The following is a 21,704-nucleotide window of genomic DNA, read 5'->3' on the forward strand; positions in this document are numbered from 1 at the left end:
ATAAGAGAAAGGGACATTTAGACTGAAATCAAGTCACTGTAGAATGTTGCAAGGGTGCAAAGCAATGCTGAATGGCTGGGAGCAGCTGAAACCACCACTTTCTAAATGCCTTCAGTGTACACCCCCAAACTGTGCTCCTGGGAGCTGCATAATGACTGCTATTAAAGACCGTAGTGTTTGTCAGTAGAGATGAGCAGAGTTACAGTAATTTGATTCGTCACAAACTTCTCGGCTCGGCAGTTGCTGACTTTAGCCTGCATAAATTAGTTCAGCTTTCAGGTGCTCTGGTGGCTGGAGACTCTCTCCTAGGACTGTATCCACCTTTTCCAGCCCACCGGAGCACCTGAAAGCTGAACTAATTTATGCAGGCTAAAGTCAGCCACTGCCGAGCCGAGAAGTTCATGACGAATCGAATCAATGTAACTTCGCTCATCTCTATTTGACAGGACAGGTACATAAAAACAAGGAAGTTCAAATCTAGCTCCATGCACCAATCATCCATAAGATAACTTCACCTGCATAACATGCCTAAGGGTGCATGCACACCACGTTTTTGTAATACAGTTCCCGTATCAGGTTTTTGATGAAAAACGGATTCCTCAAAACCTGACTAAACTGTATCAAAACGTGTGTACAAATTTCAACCCCTATACGGATTGAAAAATTATGTCCGGTTGCATCAATTTTTTAAGAAAAAACGTTTAAGTTTTTAACTTTTCACTCCATTATGAATAGTTTCACTTGTTTGATTGAAATTCCAAGGAAAAAAACCTGTCCAAAGTCAAAAACCGTATGGTGCAAACCAGATGGAACCGTACGCACATACAGTTCTGTACGGTTCCCACTGACTCCCATATTTAAAAAAAACGTATACAGTTTAATACGGTTTTTCACCCGGACCAAAAAACGTGGTAGACTACGGTTTTGGGTAAAAAAACGGACTAAACAGAATGAGGAGTTTGACATATGGTTTACAATGTTAAGTAAATGCATACGGTTTTTAATTTGAAACCATACATGGGAACTGTATAGCAAAAACGTGGTGTGCATGCACACTAACATTGTTTACACTGCCCTCACATCACTAAAACAACTTTAGCCCATCAAGATCTCAGAAAATGCCCTATGGTATCTGGCACCAAGACGTTAGCAGCAGATCCTTCAAGTAAGCTGTGGGCTGGGGCCTTACACAATTCATGAACAATGTTTTTAGTGTGGGAGAATGCAGAGCACTGTGTTCCAAAAAGAAAAGAATTTCCTCTGTAGTATTCAGCAGCTAATAAGTACTGGAAGGATTAAGATTTTTTTAATAGAAGTAATTTACAACTTTGTTTAACTTTCTGGCACCAGAAGTACCCCTTTAAGATCGATTGAGGTCTAAGTGCTAAGAGACCCCTCTGATCATAAGTTCTAGCCAAGTGAAGCACTATGGATCTATTAGTCTATAAGCCAGTCTCCTGTAATCAACGGAACTGTTGCCCCAAGCTGGGGAGTGAGGCGCGCTGCCATGCACTGTACCTGGCTATAGCCAACAGATCGTAACTTTTGATATGTCTGTGCGGTAGTGATAACCTGCGGCAGAGAGAGTGGATGGGAATTCTATACATTGATTTCACAAGCAGGACTAAGCAGAATTTGGTATAAGAGGAAATCAGCCAAAAACTACAAGGAAACACTTGTAGGTTATTTGAGGCATAATTTAAAGAATGGGAAGAGACAATGAGAGGAACAGAATGCCACATCGATTATGGACTTCGAAAACCAGACAGACATCTGGAGGAAGTTAGACTGCTTATAAAAGACAGCATTGGGTAATAACTCTATACAAACTGACAATATATTTTGCTTTCTTGTACGTTATATTTTGTGGTTTACTGTGCTTACTCCCTGGATTCACTATCTTGTGCTGCTTCTATGAAGCCTGGACATACAGGACCCTTAGTGGTATTTCAACAATAGTAATTAGTGTAAATACCCGGTCACTGTTTGCAACTGTGACTGCTAAACGCCAAGTATTGCAGTTTTCCCCAGGCTGGAAGCAAGCGGCTGAGTGGTATATACAGCAAGCTGCTACTGGTGCAGATTTAAAAATAATATTATATTCAATCTACCTGTAATAGGTATATTTTAAGATTTTATTATATCCATCCAAGTAAAATCAAAGTGCCAAAAGGAAAGAAAATCTTATCCTTTCATACCATTGGGCCCCCATGATCTCCAGAATCAGTCCCTGGCTCTTAGTGCATTATGAAGCTGCAGATGGCACGTCATCAATTCATTTCTATGGGAGTTCTGGAGATACCGGGTGCCGTGGTGACGCACTGTCATTTAACTTCTTATAATCTATGGGCTAGGTGCTCTGCACCTGACCCATAGAGTGTAGGACCTGCATGTTTGGTGCAAGTTTAGTAGCGTGTTTGCTGCCCATTAAAAAAATCAGTATGTAGCAAATCTGCAGTAGATTTCACACAGCTAAATCCCCTTTCTGGAATTCACAGTGTATGCAGTACGCGTGAAAGAACCCCTAGAATAAAAGTAAATAAATAAATCACAAAACACAGTGTTTAAGGATGTAGATGAAACAATGAAAACAGTTTCCCCCCAAAAATGCTAACTACTGGTGATTTGGGTATGAAGAACGAACAGTGTGGTACCTGTTGAGTCTTCCGAAACTCCTCAAGGATCTTTGCTGCCATCTCATAATCTTCCAGCAAATGGTATGCAATAGCATATCCAATCCAGGAAGCTCTCTGTGCAGGCCTCAGCTGCAGCAACTGGTACCTTGTTTCCTGAAAAACAGTTTTATAATTTTACAATGGACGTAGAATAGCAAAATATGTATTTATTAAGCAAATTGTGGGCTTAATATAAAACAGAGCAGTCATTTGAGATGATTTCCAGAGGGGGGAGGGGTCAGCTGCGGTAAGACATGTCAGGTGATCACTTGTGGTCAATTGTGCAAGATGTATGAACTATTTTACATATTTTATGATAGACTCTTAAAGCTGTGTTCACACATATCAGTACCATGCCACAAGACCACTAACCATGTGTCGAAACCATACACATTTTACAATACATTTGTCACCGGTTTTCAAGGTGAAACAAAACTGCATGAGAAAGCCATGGCAATTCACTGTAATATGACTGCGGTAACTGGCCACAAGGCATGTTCACAGCCTACGGAAAGAATGCACTACATACATAAACAGTACTGATAAGATCACTTAAGAAGAAGAAAGCTGCACATACCCGGTAACCTTCCAGGTCCCTCATTTGGATCTGAAGTAAGGAGAGGTCCCGCAAGATCTGCAGATTGTCTTTATCCCATTTTAGAGCATTCCTGTAACACTTGATAGCTTCATCATACTTTTTATCAGATCTTTGCAATAAGCCATACACGTGCCAGCCTAAATTACCAATGTTAAGGCAAACAGGACCCACAATATAAAATAAGCCCAAAGATAACGGAGAAATGTGCCATACACATAGTATGATTACATTCTGCGGAATCGGCTGTAAGCATTAAAAAAGAAAGTTGTTAGGAACGTTTTTTTATTTCCTCAAAGCTATTCAGCTAAAGGGTTAGAATTACAAGTTAGACCGCATACTGAAAGTTTCTAAGTCCCATATAATTTCCATTATAGGAATAATGGAAATGTTAGAGGCCATTCACACTACGGAATACCCGAGCTAAGAAATTCAGGTGCAGAAGCCTACCATTGTTTTCAAAGAGATTCTGCTGCACTGTGTAGTACACTGCTTCATTTCTGCCGTGGAAAATTCCGGACTATGCAGTGAGAAAAAACATGTTCATTCTCTCAACAGAATTCTGTGCAGCAATTGATTTCTGCACATTGAATGTCTGTCTGGAATTTTGCCGGGCAGATATTTAGTTGTGTGAATGGGCCCCTACTGTATGGATGTGCTTGGTTCTATCCGTCTATAGGATCTCCTCTCTAAAGTGTATGCATAAAGAACAAGACATTATATATTTAAAGATAAAAAAAGGATTTTTACAGTTCTCAGAAAATTACCAGAAAAATCTGGTGCATAATATCTTAAGGAGGTATGGAAATTTTTTATTTATTTTTTTATTTTATATATATATATATATATATATATATATATATATATATATATATATATACACACACACACACATTATATTATATTATATTTTATATATATATATATATATATATATATATATATATATATATATATATATACATATACACACACACACACACACACATTATAATATATATATATATATATATATATATATATATACACACCTCCTTAAGATATTATGCACCAGATTTTATGCACCAGATATGTATAATATATATATATATATATATATAATGTGGAGTTCCTATCGCCCGACACCCGGGACATGCAGTTTCAGGCAGGTGAATTTGTCCGGCCCTTAGCCCGGCTTCGGACAAGCACAGCGGCGATCTGCAGTCTGTATGGAGCGGGCACCCGACTCCTTCCTGCTACATATTCTGCAGCCCCGGCTGTAAAAAACTGTGTCCTCCAAAGCAGAGCAGGGGAGATGAGAAGCTGTGTATTTGTCTTCTCTCCCCTGCTCTGCAGATCTGCGGGGGGAGATGAGGGGTGTGGCTTCTTGCTCCCCGTGCAGACCTGCGTCCTCTACCTTCGCTCCCCCAGCTGTAGCTTCGGAGAGCTGCGGGGAGGAGCGGACGTACGTCTGCACGGGGAGACTGCATGCGGCGCTCAGCAGTCTGTATGGAGTGGGCTCCGGACTCCTGCCCGCTCCATACTCTGCAGCCCCCGGCTGTTCTCAGTAGCCGGGGGCCGCCGCTAATAGCCAGCATGCAGCGATCGCCGCAGCTGGCTATTAACCCTTTTGATCCTCGCTGTCAAAGCTGACAGCGGCATCTAAAGGGACATGTGAATGCTCCCTGGTGGGCTAGTGGGGTGGATCGCAGAAGCGATCCACTATGGAGGTAGGCGGAGGACTTACCTCTGCTTCCTGCTGTTCCGCTCTGTCATTGATAGATCCTGGCTGGACCAGGCTCTATCAATGGATCACAGAGCTCACTGATTAATCGAGTTCAATAGAATCTATTCATCTGTATGAGGAATCTAATGATTCCTCATATAAGTGTAATAAAGTGTAAAAAAAAAAAAAAAAATTTTTATAAAAGTTTGAAAGACACACATTAACCCAGTGGTCTTCAAACTGTGGCCCTCCAGATGTTACAAAACTTGGCAGTCCGGGCATGCTGGGAGTTGTAGTTTTGCAACATCTGGAGGGCCACAATTTGGAGACCGCTGCATTAACCCCTTCCATGTTAAAAGTTCAAATCACCCCCTTTTCCTATATAAAAACATGTAACCATAATAAAAAGAAACATACAGTGGCCCCTCAACATATGATATTAATTGGTTCCAGGAGAACCATCATATGTTGAAACCATCATATGTCGAGTATATATGTCTATGTAAAAATGGTAATTGGTTCTGGGGCCTCGGAACCATTGTATGTTGAATACATATCTCTATGGGAAACTGCTAATTGGTTCTGGGATGACCATTGTATGTGGAGTGTATGGGGAGTGTTTAACAAACCAGGGTGCCGCCAGCTGTTGCACAACTACAACTCCCAGCATGCATGTACAGCCATTGACTGTCTGGGCATGCTGGGAGTTATAGTTTTGCAACAGCTGGAGGCACACTGATAGGGAAACATTGATGTATGGGGTGTATAGTGTATATATGTATTGTATGTGATGTGTGACATCGCATACAGTACTGTACAGTTCTTTAAATACCTTCAGGGGGGACAGAATGTCCTCCATTACGATCCTGCCGACTACAGCTCTATAGGAAAGGAAGGGGAGGGCAGCCAGCAGCTCATTGGATGCCTGCAGCAAGATGCTGCAGGCTATTGGCTATGGCTGCTCTGGGGGGAGGGGCTTACACAGAGCTCACAGTGGAAGCCTGCGTGAGCTAGCAGGACAGCATGTGAGTAACAGGAGGCAGAACGGGGCACACGGGGACATTATACAACTATCTGTCATTTGCTGAAGTTGTCAGCGCTGTCAGATAGCTGTTTGTACGATGGCCCCGACACACAGCACCATCATATGTCGAGGCTGCCTTCAACATACGATGGGCTCTGAGAGGCCATCATATGTTGAAATGATCATATGTCGGGGCCATCATAAGTCGAGGGATCACTGTATTTGGTATTGCTTCGTGCGTAATTGTACAACCTATTAAAATATAACATTATGTATCCCGTATGGTAAATGTAAAAAAAATATCAAACCACCGATTTGCAATTTTTATAATATCCTAGAAAAAAAAAAAGTTTAAAAGCGATTAAAAAGTCTGATCAATACCAAAATGGTACCGATACAAAAAACAGATTATGGCGCAAAAAATGAGCCCTCATACAGCCTGATATGCGGGAAAAAAAAGGTAAAGGGGTTAAAAAATGGCCAAAAAAAAATTCAGAATTAGTAAAACATGAGGTAAACTATAGAAATCTGGTATTGCTGTAATCAGGCGGCCTAAAGTATAAAACTAACATGTTACCTCAACCACAAGGTAAATGGCGCAGAAAAGAAAACCACCAAATCTGCGAAATTATCTTTTACTATTTCAATTTCACCACCTATTTTATGGTTCAGAGAATGTCATTGAAAAATCAAAAGGTATCATTATAGTAGGTAGTTATGGCTATTATAGGGCGAAGAGGAAAAAATGAGCGTAAAAGCGAAAATTGGCGTGTGTGTGTGTGTGTGTATATATATATATATATATATATATATATATATAGATAGATATAAATATATATATAGATAGATAGATATAGAGAGAGAGAGAGAGAGAGAATATATATATAGTTTAACTACAATTCAACTCTATCAGATATATCCATCTGGGATAGGCTTTTCCTTTCCTCTTTAAGATATCATTATGCACCAAATTTGTCTGGTGATTTTCTGAGGACTGGAAAAATCTGGTTTTTTTCTATTGATCTCAAATTTACACTTTTTAGGATTCCCAGTTATCTATGCGCTGCACATTTTTTTTGCTTTTGTACAGATCCTACATTAAAGGGGTACTCCACTGGGAAATTTTTTTTTTATATCAACTGGTGCCAGAAAGTTAAACAGATTTGTAAATGACTTCTATTAAAAAATCTTAATCCTTCCAGTACCTATTAGCTGCTGTTATGATCCACAGGAAGTTCTTTTCTTTTTGAATTTCCTTTCTGCCTGACCACAGTGCTCTCTGCTGACAAGTCTGTACATTTTAGGATTTGTCCAGCGCAAGAGAGGTTTTCTATGGGGATTTGCTCCCACTCTGCTGACACCTCTGTCCATTTTAGGAACTTTCCAGAGAGCACTGTGGTCAGGCAGAAGGGAAATTCAAAAATAAAATAACTTTCTGTGGATCATACAGCAGCTGATAAGTACTGGAAGGATTAAGATTTTTTAATAGAAGTAATTTACAAATCTGTTAAACTTTCTGGCACCAGTTGATTTAAAAAAACAAACAAAAAAAACACAACGTTTCCAGTGGAGTACCCCTTTAAGACCATATATTCCATCTCCTGCAGCTAGACAGAGAAGCACTTAGCTCAGCCCATTCTAGGCATCTGTAGGAGTCTCAAAACAAAGACTCCGGCAGATCAAAACTTTTGACATGTCTCTATGATCTGTCAAACATTTTGTAAAATGGCTAACAACTTAATAAAAAATGGAAATTTGATTTGCAAATGGTGCATGGAAACACCTAATTTCTTAACATATATTTCACATACAAACTTCACAACTGTATAATGGAACACGAAGCATAAAAGGATACAGACATGACTTTTGAGGTCATTCCTTAGTCCTCGGCGTACAAGATCATAAGCATCTTCCTTCTTCCCAAGACAATTTAAAGTCAGTCCTTTCATTGCTAACGTTTCTATAGGAGAGGAAAACAATGTTATCTGTATTTTCTTAAAAAATAAATAAATAAAAACACAACAACAACATTAATAAATAAATAAAAACTAAATATGTATATAAAAGACAATGAATAACAGGGCTGATGTCCTACTGGTTTGTTAGTAACCAAAGTACGGTGTCCTTATTAGGACATCATCAGGTGTCAGCCAAATAGCCATCATTCCTCCTCCCTCATCTTCAAAATCCGTCCTCCATCAGAGTAATCTCGCCTCCTCCGTCGTACATCATGTTGACCTCTGACACCCCTCAGCCAAAACTCTCTCCTCCTTCAGTAATAAACAAAATCCTCCCATTCTTAAACCCTCAGCTTCCGCCACACCTCAGCCAAACAGCCGTTTAAGTTTTCCTCGAATCGTTGAAAAGAGCGCATGTGCAGCACTCCCCTGAGAGTGTAGCGCTAATGTAGGCAGTATTAGGAGCGTAGTCATGCACATAACCACGCATGCGCAGCTTTCCTCCACTACGCAGTTAACATAGGGAGGCTAGCGTATGTTTGCGTACGTAGTTAGAGTAAGTAGCAGGCAGGGAGAGAGGGAAAACAAGGTTTAGCGTAGTTTAACAATAATGTAGCGTAGCTTGCTTAGATTGTAACGTAGTTAGCGTTGCTTAGGTTTTATAGTGAAAGGAGGTAGGATATGTTTTAAAGTAAAGAGACTCCCAGCATGCCGGAAGTTGTAGTTTTGCAGTGAAGGGACCACAACTCCCAGCATGCCCAGGCAGCTAAAAGCTGTCCCGGCAGGATGGGAGTTTTAGTTTTACACAGGTATAGAGTAGTTAGCGTAGCGTAGAGTTAGCGCAATTTTAGCGTAGTGTAGTGTTAGCACAGTTTTAGCCTAGTTAGCATAGCGTAGTGTTAGCACAGTTTTAGCATATTTAGCAGTATTGTTAGCGCAGTTTTAGTGTAGTTAGCTTAGCGTTAGCGCAGTTTTAGTGTAGTTAGCATAGCGTTAGCGCAGTTTTAGCCTAGTTAGCATAGTGTAGTGTTAGTGCAGTTTTAGCGTAGTGTTAGCACAGTTTTAGCCTAATTGGCGTAGTGTTAGCGTAGTTTTACACAGGTTTAGCGTAGTTAGCGTAGTTTTACACAGGTGTAGTTTAGTTAGCGTAGAGTAGTGTCAGTGTAGTATTACATAGGTGTAGTGTAGTTAGCATAGCGCTAGCACAGTTTTACACAGGTGTAGTGTAGCTAACTTAGTTTTACAGGCAGATAAAGCATAGTTTAGAGAGTGTAGTGTAGGGTGTAGCTTAGCTTAGTCATACAGTGAAGGGGCTTCAACTCCCGGCATGCCCAGACAGCCAAAGGCTGTCCAGGCAGGATGAGAGTTGTAGTTTTGCAAAATTAGCAAAAGCAATTGCACTCTGCTACGTTAACGTAGTAGAGGCCATTGCGCCCTGCTACATTAAAGTAGCAGAGGCGAGTAAGTCCTTGTACATTAATGTAGCAGAGGCTATTGCGCCCTGAGCTGAGTTAGTTCATTAGGGGTATACAGCCATTTATATAGATGGCTGTATACAGTGATCAGAAGGCCACTTACCCACCTCTGTTCCTGCTCTGTCACTAGACGTGGAGCCACACAGGAAGATAACAGAGCTGGAAGGGGGTGGTAAATTAGGCTGTCCGGGGGGGGGGGGGGGGCACAGGTAGAACCCCCAAAAACGTAGTAACCCATTTTTTTTTCTTCTCGTTTAAGATACAGTAACCCCCCCGACCTACGATGGCCCCGACATATGATAAAATCGACATACGATGGCCTCTCAGAGGCCATCGCATGTCGATTTCAGCAGCGACATACAATGCTTTTATATGTCGGGGCCATCGCATTAACTGCTATCCGACAGTGCAAAATGCTTAAGCAGCTGTCGGATAGCAGTGTAATGTGCCCCAGCAGGTTCACTTACCTATTCCCGATGCTCCGGGTCCACTTCGCGATCCTCCGGTGTCTTGCGCATCTTCTCCAGGGTCCGGGCCTTGCTTTCCGGCGTCGTTATTACGTCACTACGCACGCCGCGCCAGCACAGCAGCATAATAACGTCTCCAGAAAGTGAGGCCCGGACCCTGCAGAAGATGCGGAAGAAGCCGGAGGATCCCGAAGAAGACACCGGAGCAGCGGGACAGCATCGGGAGCCCCTGGAACAGCAGCGGGAGCGGTGAAGACCTGGTGCGGAGCGGCGGGGACAGGCAAGTACAGCTTCCTATACTTTACATTGCACGGATCCCTCAACATACGATGGATTCGACAAACGATGGGTCGTTTGGAACGAATTACCATCGTATGTTGAGGGACCACTGTACGTGAATGTGGAGGAAAAGGTTGGATTGATCTGCAATTTTTATTTTTTATGAAATGGTTAACGAGGGCTGTTGGGGAGTGTTTTTCCCAATAAAAATGTTTTAACTTGTGTGTGTTTTTTTCTTTTCTTTATTACTTTACAGGCTTAGTAGTGGAAGCTGTCTTCTAGACTGAGTCCATTACTAGGCCAGGGCTTAGCGTTAGCTCCAAAACCAGCTAGTGCCAGCCCCCAATTATCACCATGGTACCCACTGCCACAGGGGTACAGGGAAGAGCTGATACCAACAGGCCCAGAGCACCAAATATGGCACTCTTGGGCCTAGGCGGTAACAGGCAGGCGTTATTTAAGCTGGGGAAGGCCGGTAACAATGGTTCTCGCTTGGGATCGACTGATATCGATTTTGTTAGGGCCGATACCGATAATCTGACCTTTCAGGCCAATAACTTATACAGATATTCCGGTAGTTATCGGCTATTCCAAAGCGGACGCTTTAAATCAATGAATTGCAGCTGCTGTTGCAGGGCCAGAGACCGCTTCTCTCCCCCTGCCTGTCCTGGGATCCTGAGTCCAACCACCGCCGCCTTCCCATTGCCTCCCCCATCCCCGGTTTTATAATTACCTGTTCCTGGGGCCCGCACTACTTCTGGCTCCGGCGTCGTCCTGAGCTGTCATTGTGCGCACTGATGGTGATGTCGCGTTGAGGACGTCACTCATCATTGCGCAGCGCAGGAGCCAGAAGTAGCACGGACCCCGGGAACAGCTAATTATAAAACCGGGGATTGGGAGGCGGCGGCAACGGTGTATGTCTCTGGCCGGGGAGGCGAGGCAGGGCGAGGCATTATTGGCAAGGTAATTGTCGATACCGATAATGTCCAAAATCTATAATATCGGCCAAACCGATAATCTGTCGATCCCTAGTCCTCGCCCACCCTGGTAACATTAGGATGTTGCTCTTTGGTTTGTATCTGGCTGAGAATGAAAAGACGGGGAACCACATTTTATTTATTTATTTAGTTTTTATGGGGTTCCATGTATTCATTCTCAGCCAGATACCAACCAAACAGCAACAGCCTTACGTTACCAGGGTGGGCGAGGACAATTGTTACTGGCCCTCCCCAGCCTAAATAATGCCAGCCTGTTAACGCCTAGGCTCAGGAGCGCCATCTTTGGTGCTCTGGGCCTGTTGGTACCAGTTCTTCTCAGGACCCCTGTGGCGGTGGGTACCAGAGCAATAAGCCTGTAAAGTAATAATTTAAAAAAACACAAGTTAAAACATTTTTATTAGGAAAAACCCTCCCCCACACTCCCTAACCATTATATTAAAATAAAAATTACAGGTCAACCCGACGTAGTCCTCCGCATTCAAAACACAAAAAAAAATGAAAAATAGGAGAGTACATTTTTGGGGTTCAGCCTAACTTATCACCCCCTTCCAGCTCTGTCATCTTCCTGTGTTGCTCCACATCTAGTGACTGAGCAGGAACGGAGGGGGTTGTAAGTGGCCTTCTGATCACAGTTTACAGCCATCTATATAGATGGCTGTACACCCCTAATGCACTAACGCCTCTGCTACTTTTGCTAAACTACAACTCACAACCTGCCTGGACAGCGTTTGGCTGTCTGGGCATGCTGGGAGTTGTAGCCCCTTCACTGTATGACTAAGCTAAAAACACCCTACGCTGAACTCTCTAAACTATGCTAACTGAACTAAAACTACGCTACGCTAACCACTCTATACCTGTGTAAAACTGCAACTCCCATCCTGTCAGGACAGCCTTTAGCTGTCTAGGCATGCTGGGAGTTGTAGTCCCTTCACTGTAAAACATGCAAAACTAAAACTTCCAGCATGCTTGGCAGTTGTCTCCTTAATTTAAAACCTATAACCTACTTCCTTTCACTATAAAACCTAAGTATGCTAACTACATTACAATCTAAGCTAGCTACGCTACACTAATGTTAAACTATGCAAACCCTACGATGGTTTACCTCTCGCCCTGCTTGCTATCAACTCTAACTATGTACGCATGCATGCAGTTCTCTACAGACTACTCTGAACAACTGCGCATGTGCTAATATACGCTAGCTGTGCATGCGCTCTTATGCGCAAGTGCTACTCTCCTAAAGCTGCCTAGGTTAGCCCTACGCTGTTATGCATTTTCTGTTTTCTACTAATCGAGGAAAACTTTAAAGGCTGAGAGCTGACGGAGGTGTCAGGTATGACGGAGGTTTGTCTTAGGTGTGATGGAGGTTAAGCTGAGGGTGTAAGAATGAGGGAGGATTTTGTTTATGTCTGAAGGAGGAGAGAGACTTGGCTGAGGGATGACAGAGGTCAACATGATGTGCGATGGAGGAGAGATTACTCTGATGGAGGATGGATTTTGAGGATGAGGGAGGAGGAATGACGGCTATTTGGCTGACGCCTGATGATGTCCTAATATGGACACCATACCAAAGGATAAAAGGTCATTGCAGGTGGGAAATGGCTTCTGCCAAGCCAATGTTGTACATGCTAAGCTGCAGGTCTTCCTTGAAAGGATCTCCCCGTTACTAAAACCAATATAGAAGCTGTTGACATTGAATACAATGTACACCACTGCTGTTGGCAGGCACCGACATGACACTAAATGGCCCATGGGTGAAAGCTCTATGTGCTCCATTCCCTTGACACACAGATTACAAGATCCCTTTCCTCATGCCTCAGCCACCTGAGTTGACTGCCTAGAAAGTATACACCTCCCTGGTTGTCACATGCTACATGTGTGACCCATAGTAGAGAATGTTGGTGTATGGCCTTACCAGTCGCAATGTTCTCTAGCAATACAATTCTGTGTTTTGGTATATGGAAAAAAGGTCTGCTATCTCTTAGCATTGAATGTGGATTCCTAGGTAAAGCTCTACACTGGAGTAACTTTTTAAAATCACCATTGCATAATCTCTAATACACAAGTGTGTGTGTGGGGGGGGGGGGGGATGGCACCTTCATCAAAGGGGTAGATCTTTCTTAAAGGAATCCAGCTGAAACAATACCATCACAGTAGGTTATCTTCTATATGTACTATTCAATTATGTAGTTCATCTCCAGTTTACCTCCATGTTCAGCAAATTTGGGATTTGACAGGATCTGCTTGCAAAACTTCAACCCATTTCGATATTGCTTGTGTTCATAACATCTCTGAAAAGACATAAAATATAGATATTAAACAGTACACTTTAATAAGGAATGTGGAACTATCATCATATCCCTTATTCATAATGTCTCTACTCTGTACTATTATAAGACTGCATTCCTACAGCTGTCCAAGTCTGGATGTAAATGACCAGACCCATGTGCTCAATCCAAGGCTAAAGTGACAGCATAAACGTCACCTGGAAGAAAAAATCAAGTCAATTTGAAAAGATCAGCATTCCACTTCTGGAGCAGATAGACAGCCACCAGCGGAGCCACAATTAGTAGGTGTCGGCTGGTTTCTTGAAGAATGATCATAAGAAATGTGTTATATGAAGATGTTACATATGGCCTGATTATTCCAGAATAAGCAACATAGAACAATGTATTGCTAGAAATATAGGGGGTTCTTTCTTTAGTTTTAGGAGAATGAGGCTAAGTTAAAGCAATTGCCCTACTCCAAAAACACCTTTAAAAGTGAACCTGTCACTCTGAACAGTGTGCCCAACAAGATTATAGCTAGCCATTTAACAATTAAAATCCCTGCTCATTTTGGGTTTAGGAGTCCACTGAGCGTTTTTTCTCAGTGATTGACAGGTGTCTGTATGCACACAGGAAAGGCTGTCAATCACTTATTAGGACCGCCTCCTGGATTCCTCAACCCAGAATCAGCAGAGAATTTGGTTAATAAATTACATGTTATACTGAATCTTTTCCAATAAAACTATACATCAATTGGCTCAGTTACTTCTGCTCTATAACATGATGCTGAGAGATCAGACACCATTGTTTCACGATTACTATGCGAGTATACACAATTTTACCATTTTATGACTAAGAAACAGCCATGGTGGTTCTGCTGTTAACCTTAAAGCAACTTTTCCCCTGGACAGGTTTTGATAAAGCTCCCCCATTATCTTTATTCTGTAGGTCCATACAATACAAATGATACCCAATTTATATAGTTTTTTTTTTAATTTTGCTAGTGAAAAAAAACCATAACTTTTTGTAAGAAAATTTGTAGGCTTAAAAATTGTCCTCTTCTGACCCTATAACTTTTTTATTTTTCTGTATACGGGCGCTTTAAATCAATGCACTGCAGTGGCTTTCGCGGTGCCATAGGCCGCCGCCCCCACCCGCTTCTCTCCCCCCTGCCTGTCCGGGGACCCTGAGTCCTATCCCCGCCACTGCTCCTCCCACCGCCGCACCTCGAATCCCCCCGGCCCCCCGCCCCCATTGCCTCCCCCATCCCCGGTTTTATAATTACCTGTGATTATCGGCCAATAACATCGGCCATACCGATTATCGGTCGATTCCTAGTGAGTAATGGCTGCCATCAGTTGATGTTCACCATTGATCCTTTAGATGCCATGATAGATGCAGATCATGTCATCTTTTCATGTTTTTATCTCTCCAAGAATATCTCTGTGATTTATACATATACCATTTGCATATTCTGCTTATTTTATTATTATTTTTTTTAAACAACCAGCACTCGAAGGGTTCGTTCACATGGCCGTCAGTCCCCCTTTTTTTTTATCCCCGTTTCGGTTCCGTTCTTGCAGGCTGTAAACAGATTCACAAAGTTTTTTTAAAAATCCAATTCATGTCAATGGGATTTTTTTTTACAATCCGTTTATATCCGTTTGTACCTGTCTGCACTCATTTTTTTTTGACGGCAGAGAAAAACGGCACATGCAGTATTTTTTCTTCCGTCAACAAAAACTGGGGGGGAAAAAAAACGGATACAGTAAATTTAACATTGAAGTCTATGGAAAACGGATGAGCCTTTAATGTCATCCGTTTGCATCTGTTTTTTCAATCCATTTTTTTATCTGGTTTTACTTCTGAGCATGCTCAGAACAAAAAAATAAAAATAATTATTTTTAGGTTTATTAACTGAACAATAACGGATCCAAACTGATAACATCCGTTATTGCCCGCATAAAAAATTTATTTTAAAGTCCGTTTTTGTTTTTGACGGGAGAACGACGGGACGGGTCTAGACGGCCATGTGAACGCAGCCTTAGTATTAACAGCAAGAGGAGGGGAGTGGAATCTGCTACTAAAAGTGTCTTGCTTCCTTCTTGGATGTTTAATGGTAACTTAATATCCTAATACTTGAAATCTAAACAGGATTAATCTTCTTGACTACAGAATGCCGTAAATACTTGTCACGCATAAAAGGTATTTTTCTCAAATAATTTTGTGGACATGCGAATACCAAGTCCCTGGACCATATGTACTAACATAGGCAAAAGCAGGACAGGCCCAATTGCCAATATATTAGGAGCTATTGATAAAATGCTGGTGTGGGTGGTTTTGGTGTATGTTTTATACGTAAATTAATGGATTAGACGCACTTATGTGGCAGTTCCCATTCTAATCTGTAAGTATTTTTGCTATCAAACTTTTATTTATTGCATTATTTTGAGAAGGATGCTCTATTGTCAACAGTTAATGTATCTATATTTGTATCTCCTATATATTATTTGGTTATTTATAACATCTGTTATATATTACTGGTGTTAGATTATCATTTATTCAAGAGTTGCACCTAGGTCTATAAACAGCTATTCTATAGCTTTCTGTGTGTGGCTCAGCAGGTGAACACACACTTAGAGCAGCACCTATTGGGAAGTGGTGGGGGATCGCTGCGTTTTCGGTTCAAGGGTACTTAGTACTTGGGTTCCATGCTTTGGTTTGCAGCTGTTTATTTATATTAATTAAATCCACAGTGGATTATGTATGTGTGAACCTACCCTTAAAGGGGTACTCCGGTGAAAACCGTTTTTCTTTTAAATCAACTGGTGCCAGAAAGTTAAACAGATTTGAAAATTACTTCTATTAAAAAAATCTTAATCCTTCCTGTACTTATTAGCTGCTGAATACTACAGAGGAAATTATTTTCTTTTTGAAATTCTCTCTGATGACATCATGAGCACAGTGCTCTTTGCTGACGTCATTAGAATAATAATAATAACTCTTTATTTATTGGTGTCCTTAGTGGGATTTGAACCCAAGGCCCCACCCCAGCACTGCAAGGCAGCAGTGCTAACCACTGAGCCACCATGCTGCCCTTAGCATTATGGTTGCTAAAATGGACAGAGATGTCAGCAGAGAGCACTGTGCTCGTGATGTCATCAGTGTTCCAAAAAGAAAGGAATTTCCTCTGTAGCATTCAGCACCTAATAAGTACTGGAAGAATTAAGATTTTTTAATAGAAGTAATTTACAAATATTTTTAACTTACTGGCACCAGTTGATTTAAAAGAAAAAAGGTTTTCACCGGAGTACCCCTTTAATGCAGGGTTTCCCCAAACAGGGTGCCTCCAGCTGTTGCAAAGCTACAACTCCCAGCATGCCCGGAGCTGGAGGCACCCTGTTTGGGGAAACTCTGCCTTAATGTAACAGACACCAGTGGGGGATCTGTGCTATGCTAGAAGTACGTGGACTTTCCCAGATTTGATGCAAGATCACAGGAGAACTTCTGTCCGTGTGTTGTGGCCGAATAATCTAAATCTGGATAAGGCTAAAATTATAAGTATTCCCATATCAAACAATTGCTCGCTTAAGAACCCACAAGCATTCCTTGAGAGGATAGTTCAAATTCAGCAGTATGTAACTCTCTGTATTGGTGTACCTAGGAACGATGTTTTTTTTTTTTTTTTTTTGGGGGGGGGGGTTAGTAATTCGTATTCTATAGCTAAAGGTTGACTCCGTCTCATCAGTGTTTAGCTGTATCTCTCCCTATTGTTTATCTGTATATACATTGTGTTGGTCTCCTGTCCGGTATTTATGTCCCATAATTTTGTTCTGCATGTTAGGGACTTACGTTGACTACGAGCACGTTAAAGGGGTACTCCGGTGGAATTTTTATTTTTTTTTTTTAAATCAACTGGTGCCAGAAAGTTAAACAGATTTGTAAATTATTTCTATTAAAAAATCTTTATCCTTCCAGTACTTATTAGCAGCTGTATATTACAGAGGAAATTCTATTCTTTTTGAATTTTATTGTCTTGTCCACAGTGCTCTCTGCTAACACCTCTGTCCGTGTCAGGAACTGTCCAGAGCAGCATAGGTTTGCTAAATTGCCTTTTTTCTACCACATAATCTTGCAGGCTGGATCAGCAGAGCACCGATAACACTGATCAATGCTACGCTATGGCATGTCATTGTTCAGCATATCCAATCAAAAGATTGCATGCTATACCCCACTATCATAAATTTAAATAAAAAAAATTAAAAAAAAGTCATAAGTGAATTAACCCCTTCCTAATAAAAGTTTGAATCCCTCCTCCTTTTCCCATTTTTAAATAAAATAATGTAATAAAAATGAACATATGTGGTACCGCCATGTGCGTAAATGTCCGAACTATTAAAATATAAGGGTAGCTAAACCACACAGTCAATGGCGTACACGTAATAAAAAATACCAAAGTCCAAAATGTAGCATTTTTGGTCACTTCAGAGACCATCAAAATATGTTAAATAAAAAGCGATCAAAAAGTTTCACCAAAACAAATGGTACCGATAAAAACTAGACCACAGCACAAAAAATGAGCCCTTATATAGCCCCATATGCGGGGAAAAAAAAAAAAAAGCTATAGGGGTCAAAAGATGACAATTTTAAACATACTAATTTTGGTGAATGTAGTTATGATTTTTTTAATTAGTAAAATCAAATTAAGTTGGTATCCTTGTAAGCGTATGGACCTACAGAGTAAAGATAAGGTGTCATTTTTACTGAAAAGTGCACTGCATAGGAACAGAAGCCCAAAAAAGTTACAAAATGTTTGTTTGTTCACCCCACAAATTATTATTATTTGGTTTCGCAGCAGGTTATGTTATAAATTAAGTGATGTCATTACAAAGTACAAATGGTGACACACAAAACAAGACCTTATATGGGTCTGTAGGTGAAGAATTTTATGCATTATGATTTTTAGAAGGGGAGGAGGAAAAAATGAAAATTGGTCTGGTCCTTAAAGGAGTAGTCCAGTCCTGAAAAACGTATCCCCAATTCTAAGGATAGGGGATAAGTTACAGATAGCGGGGGGTCCGACTGTTGGGGCACCCCGCGATCTACTGTACGGGGCCCTGGCAGCCCACGGGAAGGGGGCGCGTTGACCACTGCACAAAGCGGCGGCCGACACCCTCCTCAATACAACTCTTTGGCAGAGCCAGAGCGCTGCCTTTTGCAATCTCAGGCTCTGCCATAGCTCTGCATTGAGGGGGGTGTAGGCCGCCACTTCGTGCAGTGGTCAACGTGCCCCCTTCCCGCGGGCTGGCGAGGCGCTGTACTGGAGATTCCGGGGGGGCCCCAGCGGTTGGACCCCCGCGATCTGAAATTTATCCCCTATCCTTAGGATAGGGGATACGTTTTTCAGGACTGGTCTACTCCTTTAAGGTCAAAATGGGCTTCGTCCTTAAGGGGTTAAAGCATTTTAAATATTCACACAAAATTAGGACATATAGTTTGATGGCTGTGAAAGTGGTAAGTGGATACAGACAGACATGGGCATTCATAGAGGAAACAGGTGGAGGTTTAAAAATACAGCTCACAAGTGCTGGCTTCACATACTGTGCGTGGAGATACAGCTGTGGTTACCCTGCATGGTATGAACCGATAAGACTATGGCAGATCAGGACGTCGCATGTTTAAGGAGGTGGTACCGTGGCAAGTGGTAGCATCTGAAGCTACTAAACAATCCTACAGTGTGAAGACAAAAGTGACTGTAAGGCAACAACTGTATCCGCAGCATTTCTCTCCTGCGTGGCTGTACCCTACTAGTCCTGTCGCTTCTTACTTACAAACTGCTCCTAAAAAGGTCACAATAGAAGTGGTGCGGCACTGCTGGTGGTGTCCTGGGGTATAAGACGGCAGATGGATGCTAGTGTAGCTATGTTGCTGTAGGTGGTGCTCAGATAAGGCAAGCAATGTATAGATCAGTCCATAAGAAACAGAAAATATCGGCACTCACCAATTCAGCTTGCAAGTCTTCTTTATTGAAGCATACTTACAAAGAGGGTGCAGAAGAGAAGCGTAGTGGGGGGATAGTGAATGGCGACCGATCTCCTGTTTCGCACGCTTGGTGTGCTTCGTCCGGCCATATGGCCGGACGAAGCACGCCAAGCGTGCGAAACAGGAGCTTGCAAGCTGAATTGGTGAGTGCCGATATTTTCTGTTTCTTATGGACTGCTCCTAAAAAGTGTTGAAATGAGCAAAAGACATGGATACCACATATTAAAAATATAAAACATGCTCCCATTAAAGATTATAAAACATTGCCTTGACCCGACAATGCAAAACTAAACATTTCATTCTGCATGACGTGAAGGGAGAAAAACCGTAAGCCCGGTGCTGCAAGTCCCAAGCACTTCATACATCACAAACCTGTACATGCTGATGTCATAATGCAGAGATACAATTATACTATGTTACTATGTGGGTGGATGTTCAAAGATGCTGAACCAGCATTATTCCAGCCGCTCCAAACACTTGAGGGCTTGTTTCTGCCTCCCATGGGAGGTACACGAAGAGGAAGCAGAATGTGCTTAGGCTGGCTGGTGAATACAGGTCGCAGCCTGCAAGCTGCACAAGTCACTACACAGATCGCCCTTGTTTTCTGGTGGGGGCAAATATGGTAAGGAAAAGTAGAAGAAAGCTCTATTCTCTATATAGCATGTGCTATTCAAGCACCTTATTTTATTCTGCATGAGTAAGAACAAAACCCATGCTGTGCTCCGTACTAAATAGCATTACAGAGGCAAGGACGGAAAAATGCCACTCATCTCCAGTATTAGGAGATTTATTATAGAGATGAATTACTGGGAAGGACTATGTAGAGGACGGGACAAAATATTCAGTTCATGTAAATGACCATTTGATCTGTATAAACAAAATTCTACAGGGTCTATAATGTATAGTGTTGTACAGACAGTAGCGGGACATCGAGAGGTTTACAAGTTTATGGGAAAATAAAAGTATTTATACTTCATAGGGAGAAAATGGAGCACTGACCCCACTCTATTAAAGGGGTACTCTCGTGGAAAACTTTTTTTCTTTCTTTTTTTTTTTAAATCAACTGGTGCCAGAAAGTTAAACAGATTTGTAAATCACTTCTATTAAAAAAATCTTAATCCTTCCAGTACTTTTTAGGGGCTGTACACTAAAGAGAAATCCAAAAAAGAAATTTCCTCTGATGTCATGACTACAGTGCTCTTTGCTGACCTCTGCTGTCCATTTTAGGAACTGTCCAGAGCAGCATATGTTTGCTATGGGGATTTTCTCCTGCTCTGGACAGTTCCTAAAATGGACAGCAGAGGTCAGCAGAGAGGACTGTGGTCATGACATCAGAGGAAATGCATTTCTTTTTTGGATGTCTCTTTAGTATACAGCCCCTAAAAAGTACTGGAAGGATTAAGATTTTTTTTTATAGAAGTGATTTACAAATCTGTTTAACTTTCTGGCACCAGCAGTATGCATGCAGTAATTTTTCCGCCACACTGTCCCGTCACTATATAACACCCGTAATGAATTACGGGCATATGCGGGTGCAAACGGGCAGTTACAAAACCCCATAGGCTGCAATGCAATTTAGACACGGCCGTCAGGGGTTTTTGTAACGGACGGATTTCGTCGATATAGTGACGGAACTTCTGGCAGAAGTTCCTAAAAGGAACTATTTCACACAGTGTGAAAGCAGCCTTACCGTACAGGATACATAATGTTATATTTTAATAGGTCGTACAATTACGCACGAAGCTATAAGAAATATGTTTATTTTTATTATGTTTGTATGTTTTTATACAGGAAAAGGGGGTGATTTGAACTTTTAACATGGAAGGGTTAATGTGTTTTTTTAAACTTTTATTAAAACTTTTTTTTTTTTTTTTTTTTTTTTTTTTTTTTTTTACACTTTATTAGACTTATAGGAGGAATCATTAGATTCTTCATACAGATGAATAGAGTTTTATTGAACTCATTGATCTGTGTGCTCTGTGATCCATTGATAGAGCCTGGTCCAGCCAGGATCTATTAGTGACAGAGCCACAGACACCAGGGAACAGAGGTAAGTCCTGCGACTACCTCCATAGTGGATCCTCCCCTCACAATCGCGCTGCGGAGGGGCGATCCACCCCACTAGCCCACCAGGGCTTTGACAGCGGCGATCTAAAGGGTTAATAGATCGCCGCATGCTGGCTATTAGCGGCGGCTCCCGGCTACTGAGAACAGCCGGGGGC

General features: G+C 41.7%; 1 protein-coding gene across 1 annotated transcript in view; it reads right to left on the bottom strand.

Moving 5' to 3' along the window:
• Positions 1-21,704, bottom strand: part of NAA15 (N-alpha-acetyltransferase 15, NatA auxiliary subunit) — a 56,030-nt gene that overhangs the window by 25,588 nt on the left and 8,738 nt on the right. Inside the window, exons 2-5 of the mRNA XM_056563202.1 lie at positions 13,380-13,464; positions 7,855-7,959; positions 3,253-3,410; positions 2,655-2,789 (exon numbers count right to left, since the gene is read on the bottom strand). Of these exons, the coding sequence (XP_056419177.1) occupies positions 2,655-2,789; positions 3,253-3,410; positions 7,855-7,959; positions 13,380-13,464 (483 nt within the window). The remainder of the gene's footprint in view (positions 1-2,654; positions 2,790-3,252; positions 3,411-7,854; positions 7,960-13,379; positions 13,465-21,704) is intronic.

This window comes from Hyla sarda, chromosome 1 (genome assembly GCF_029499605.1).
Source record: "Hyla sarda isolate aHylSar1 chromosome 1, aHylSar1.hap1, whole genome shotgun sequence".
Taxonomy (NCBI): Eukaryota; Metazoa; Chordata; class Amphibia; order Anura; family Hylidae; genus Hyla; species Hyla sarda.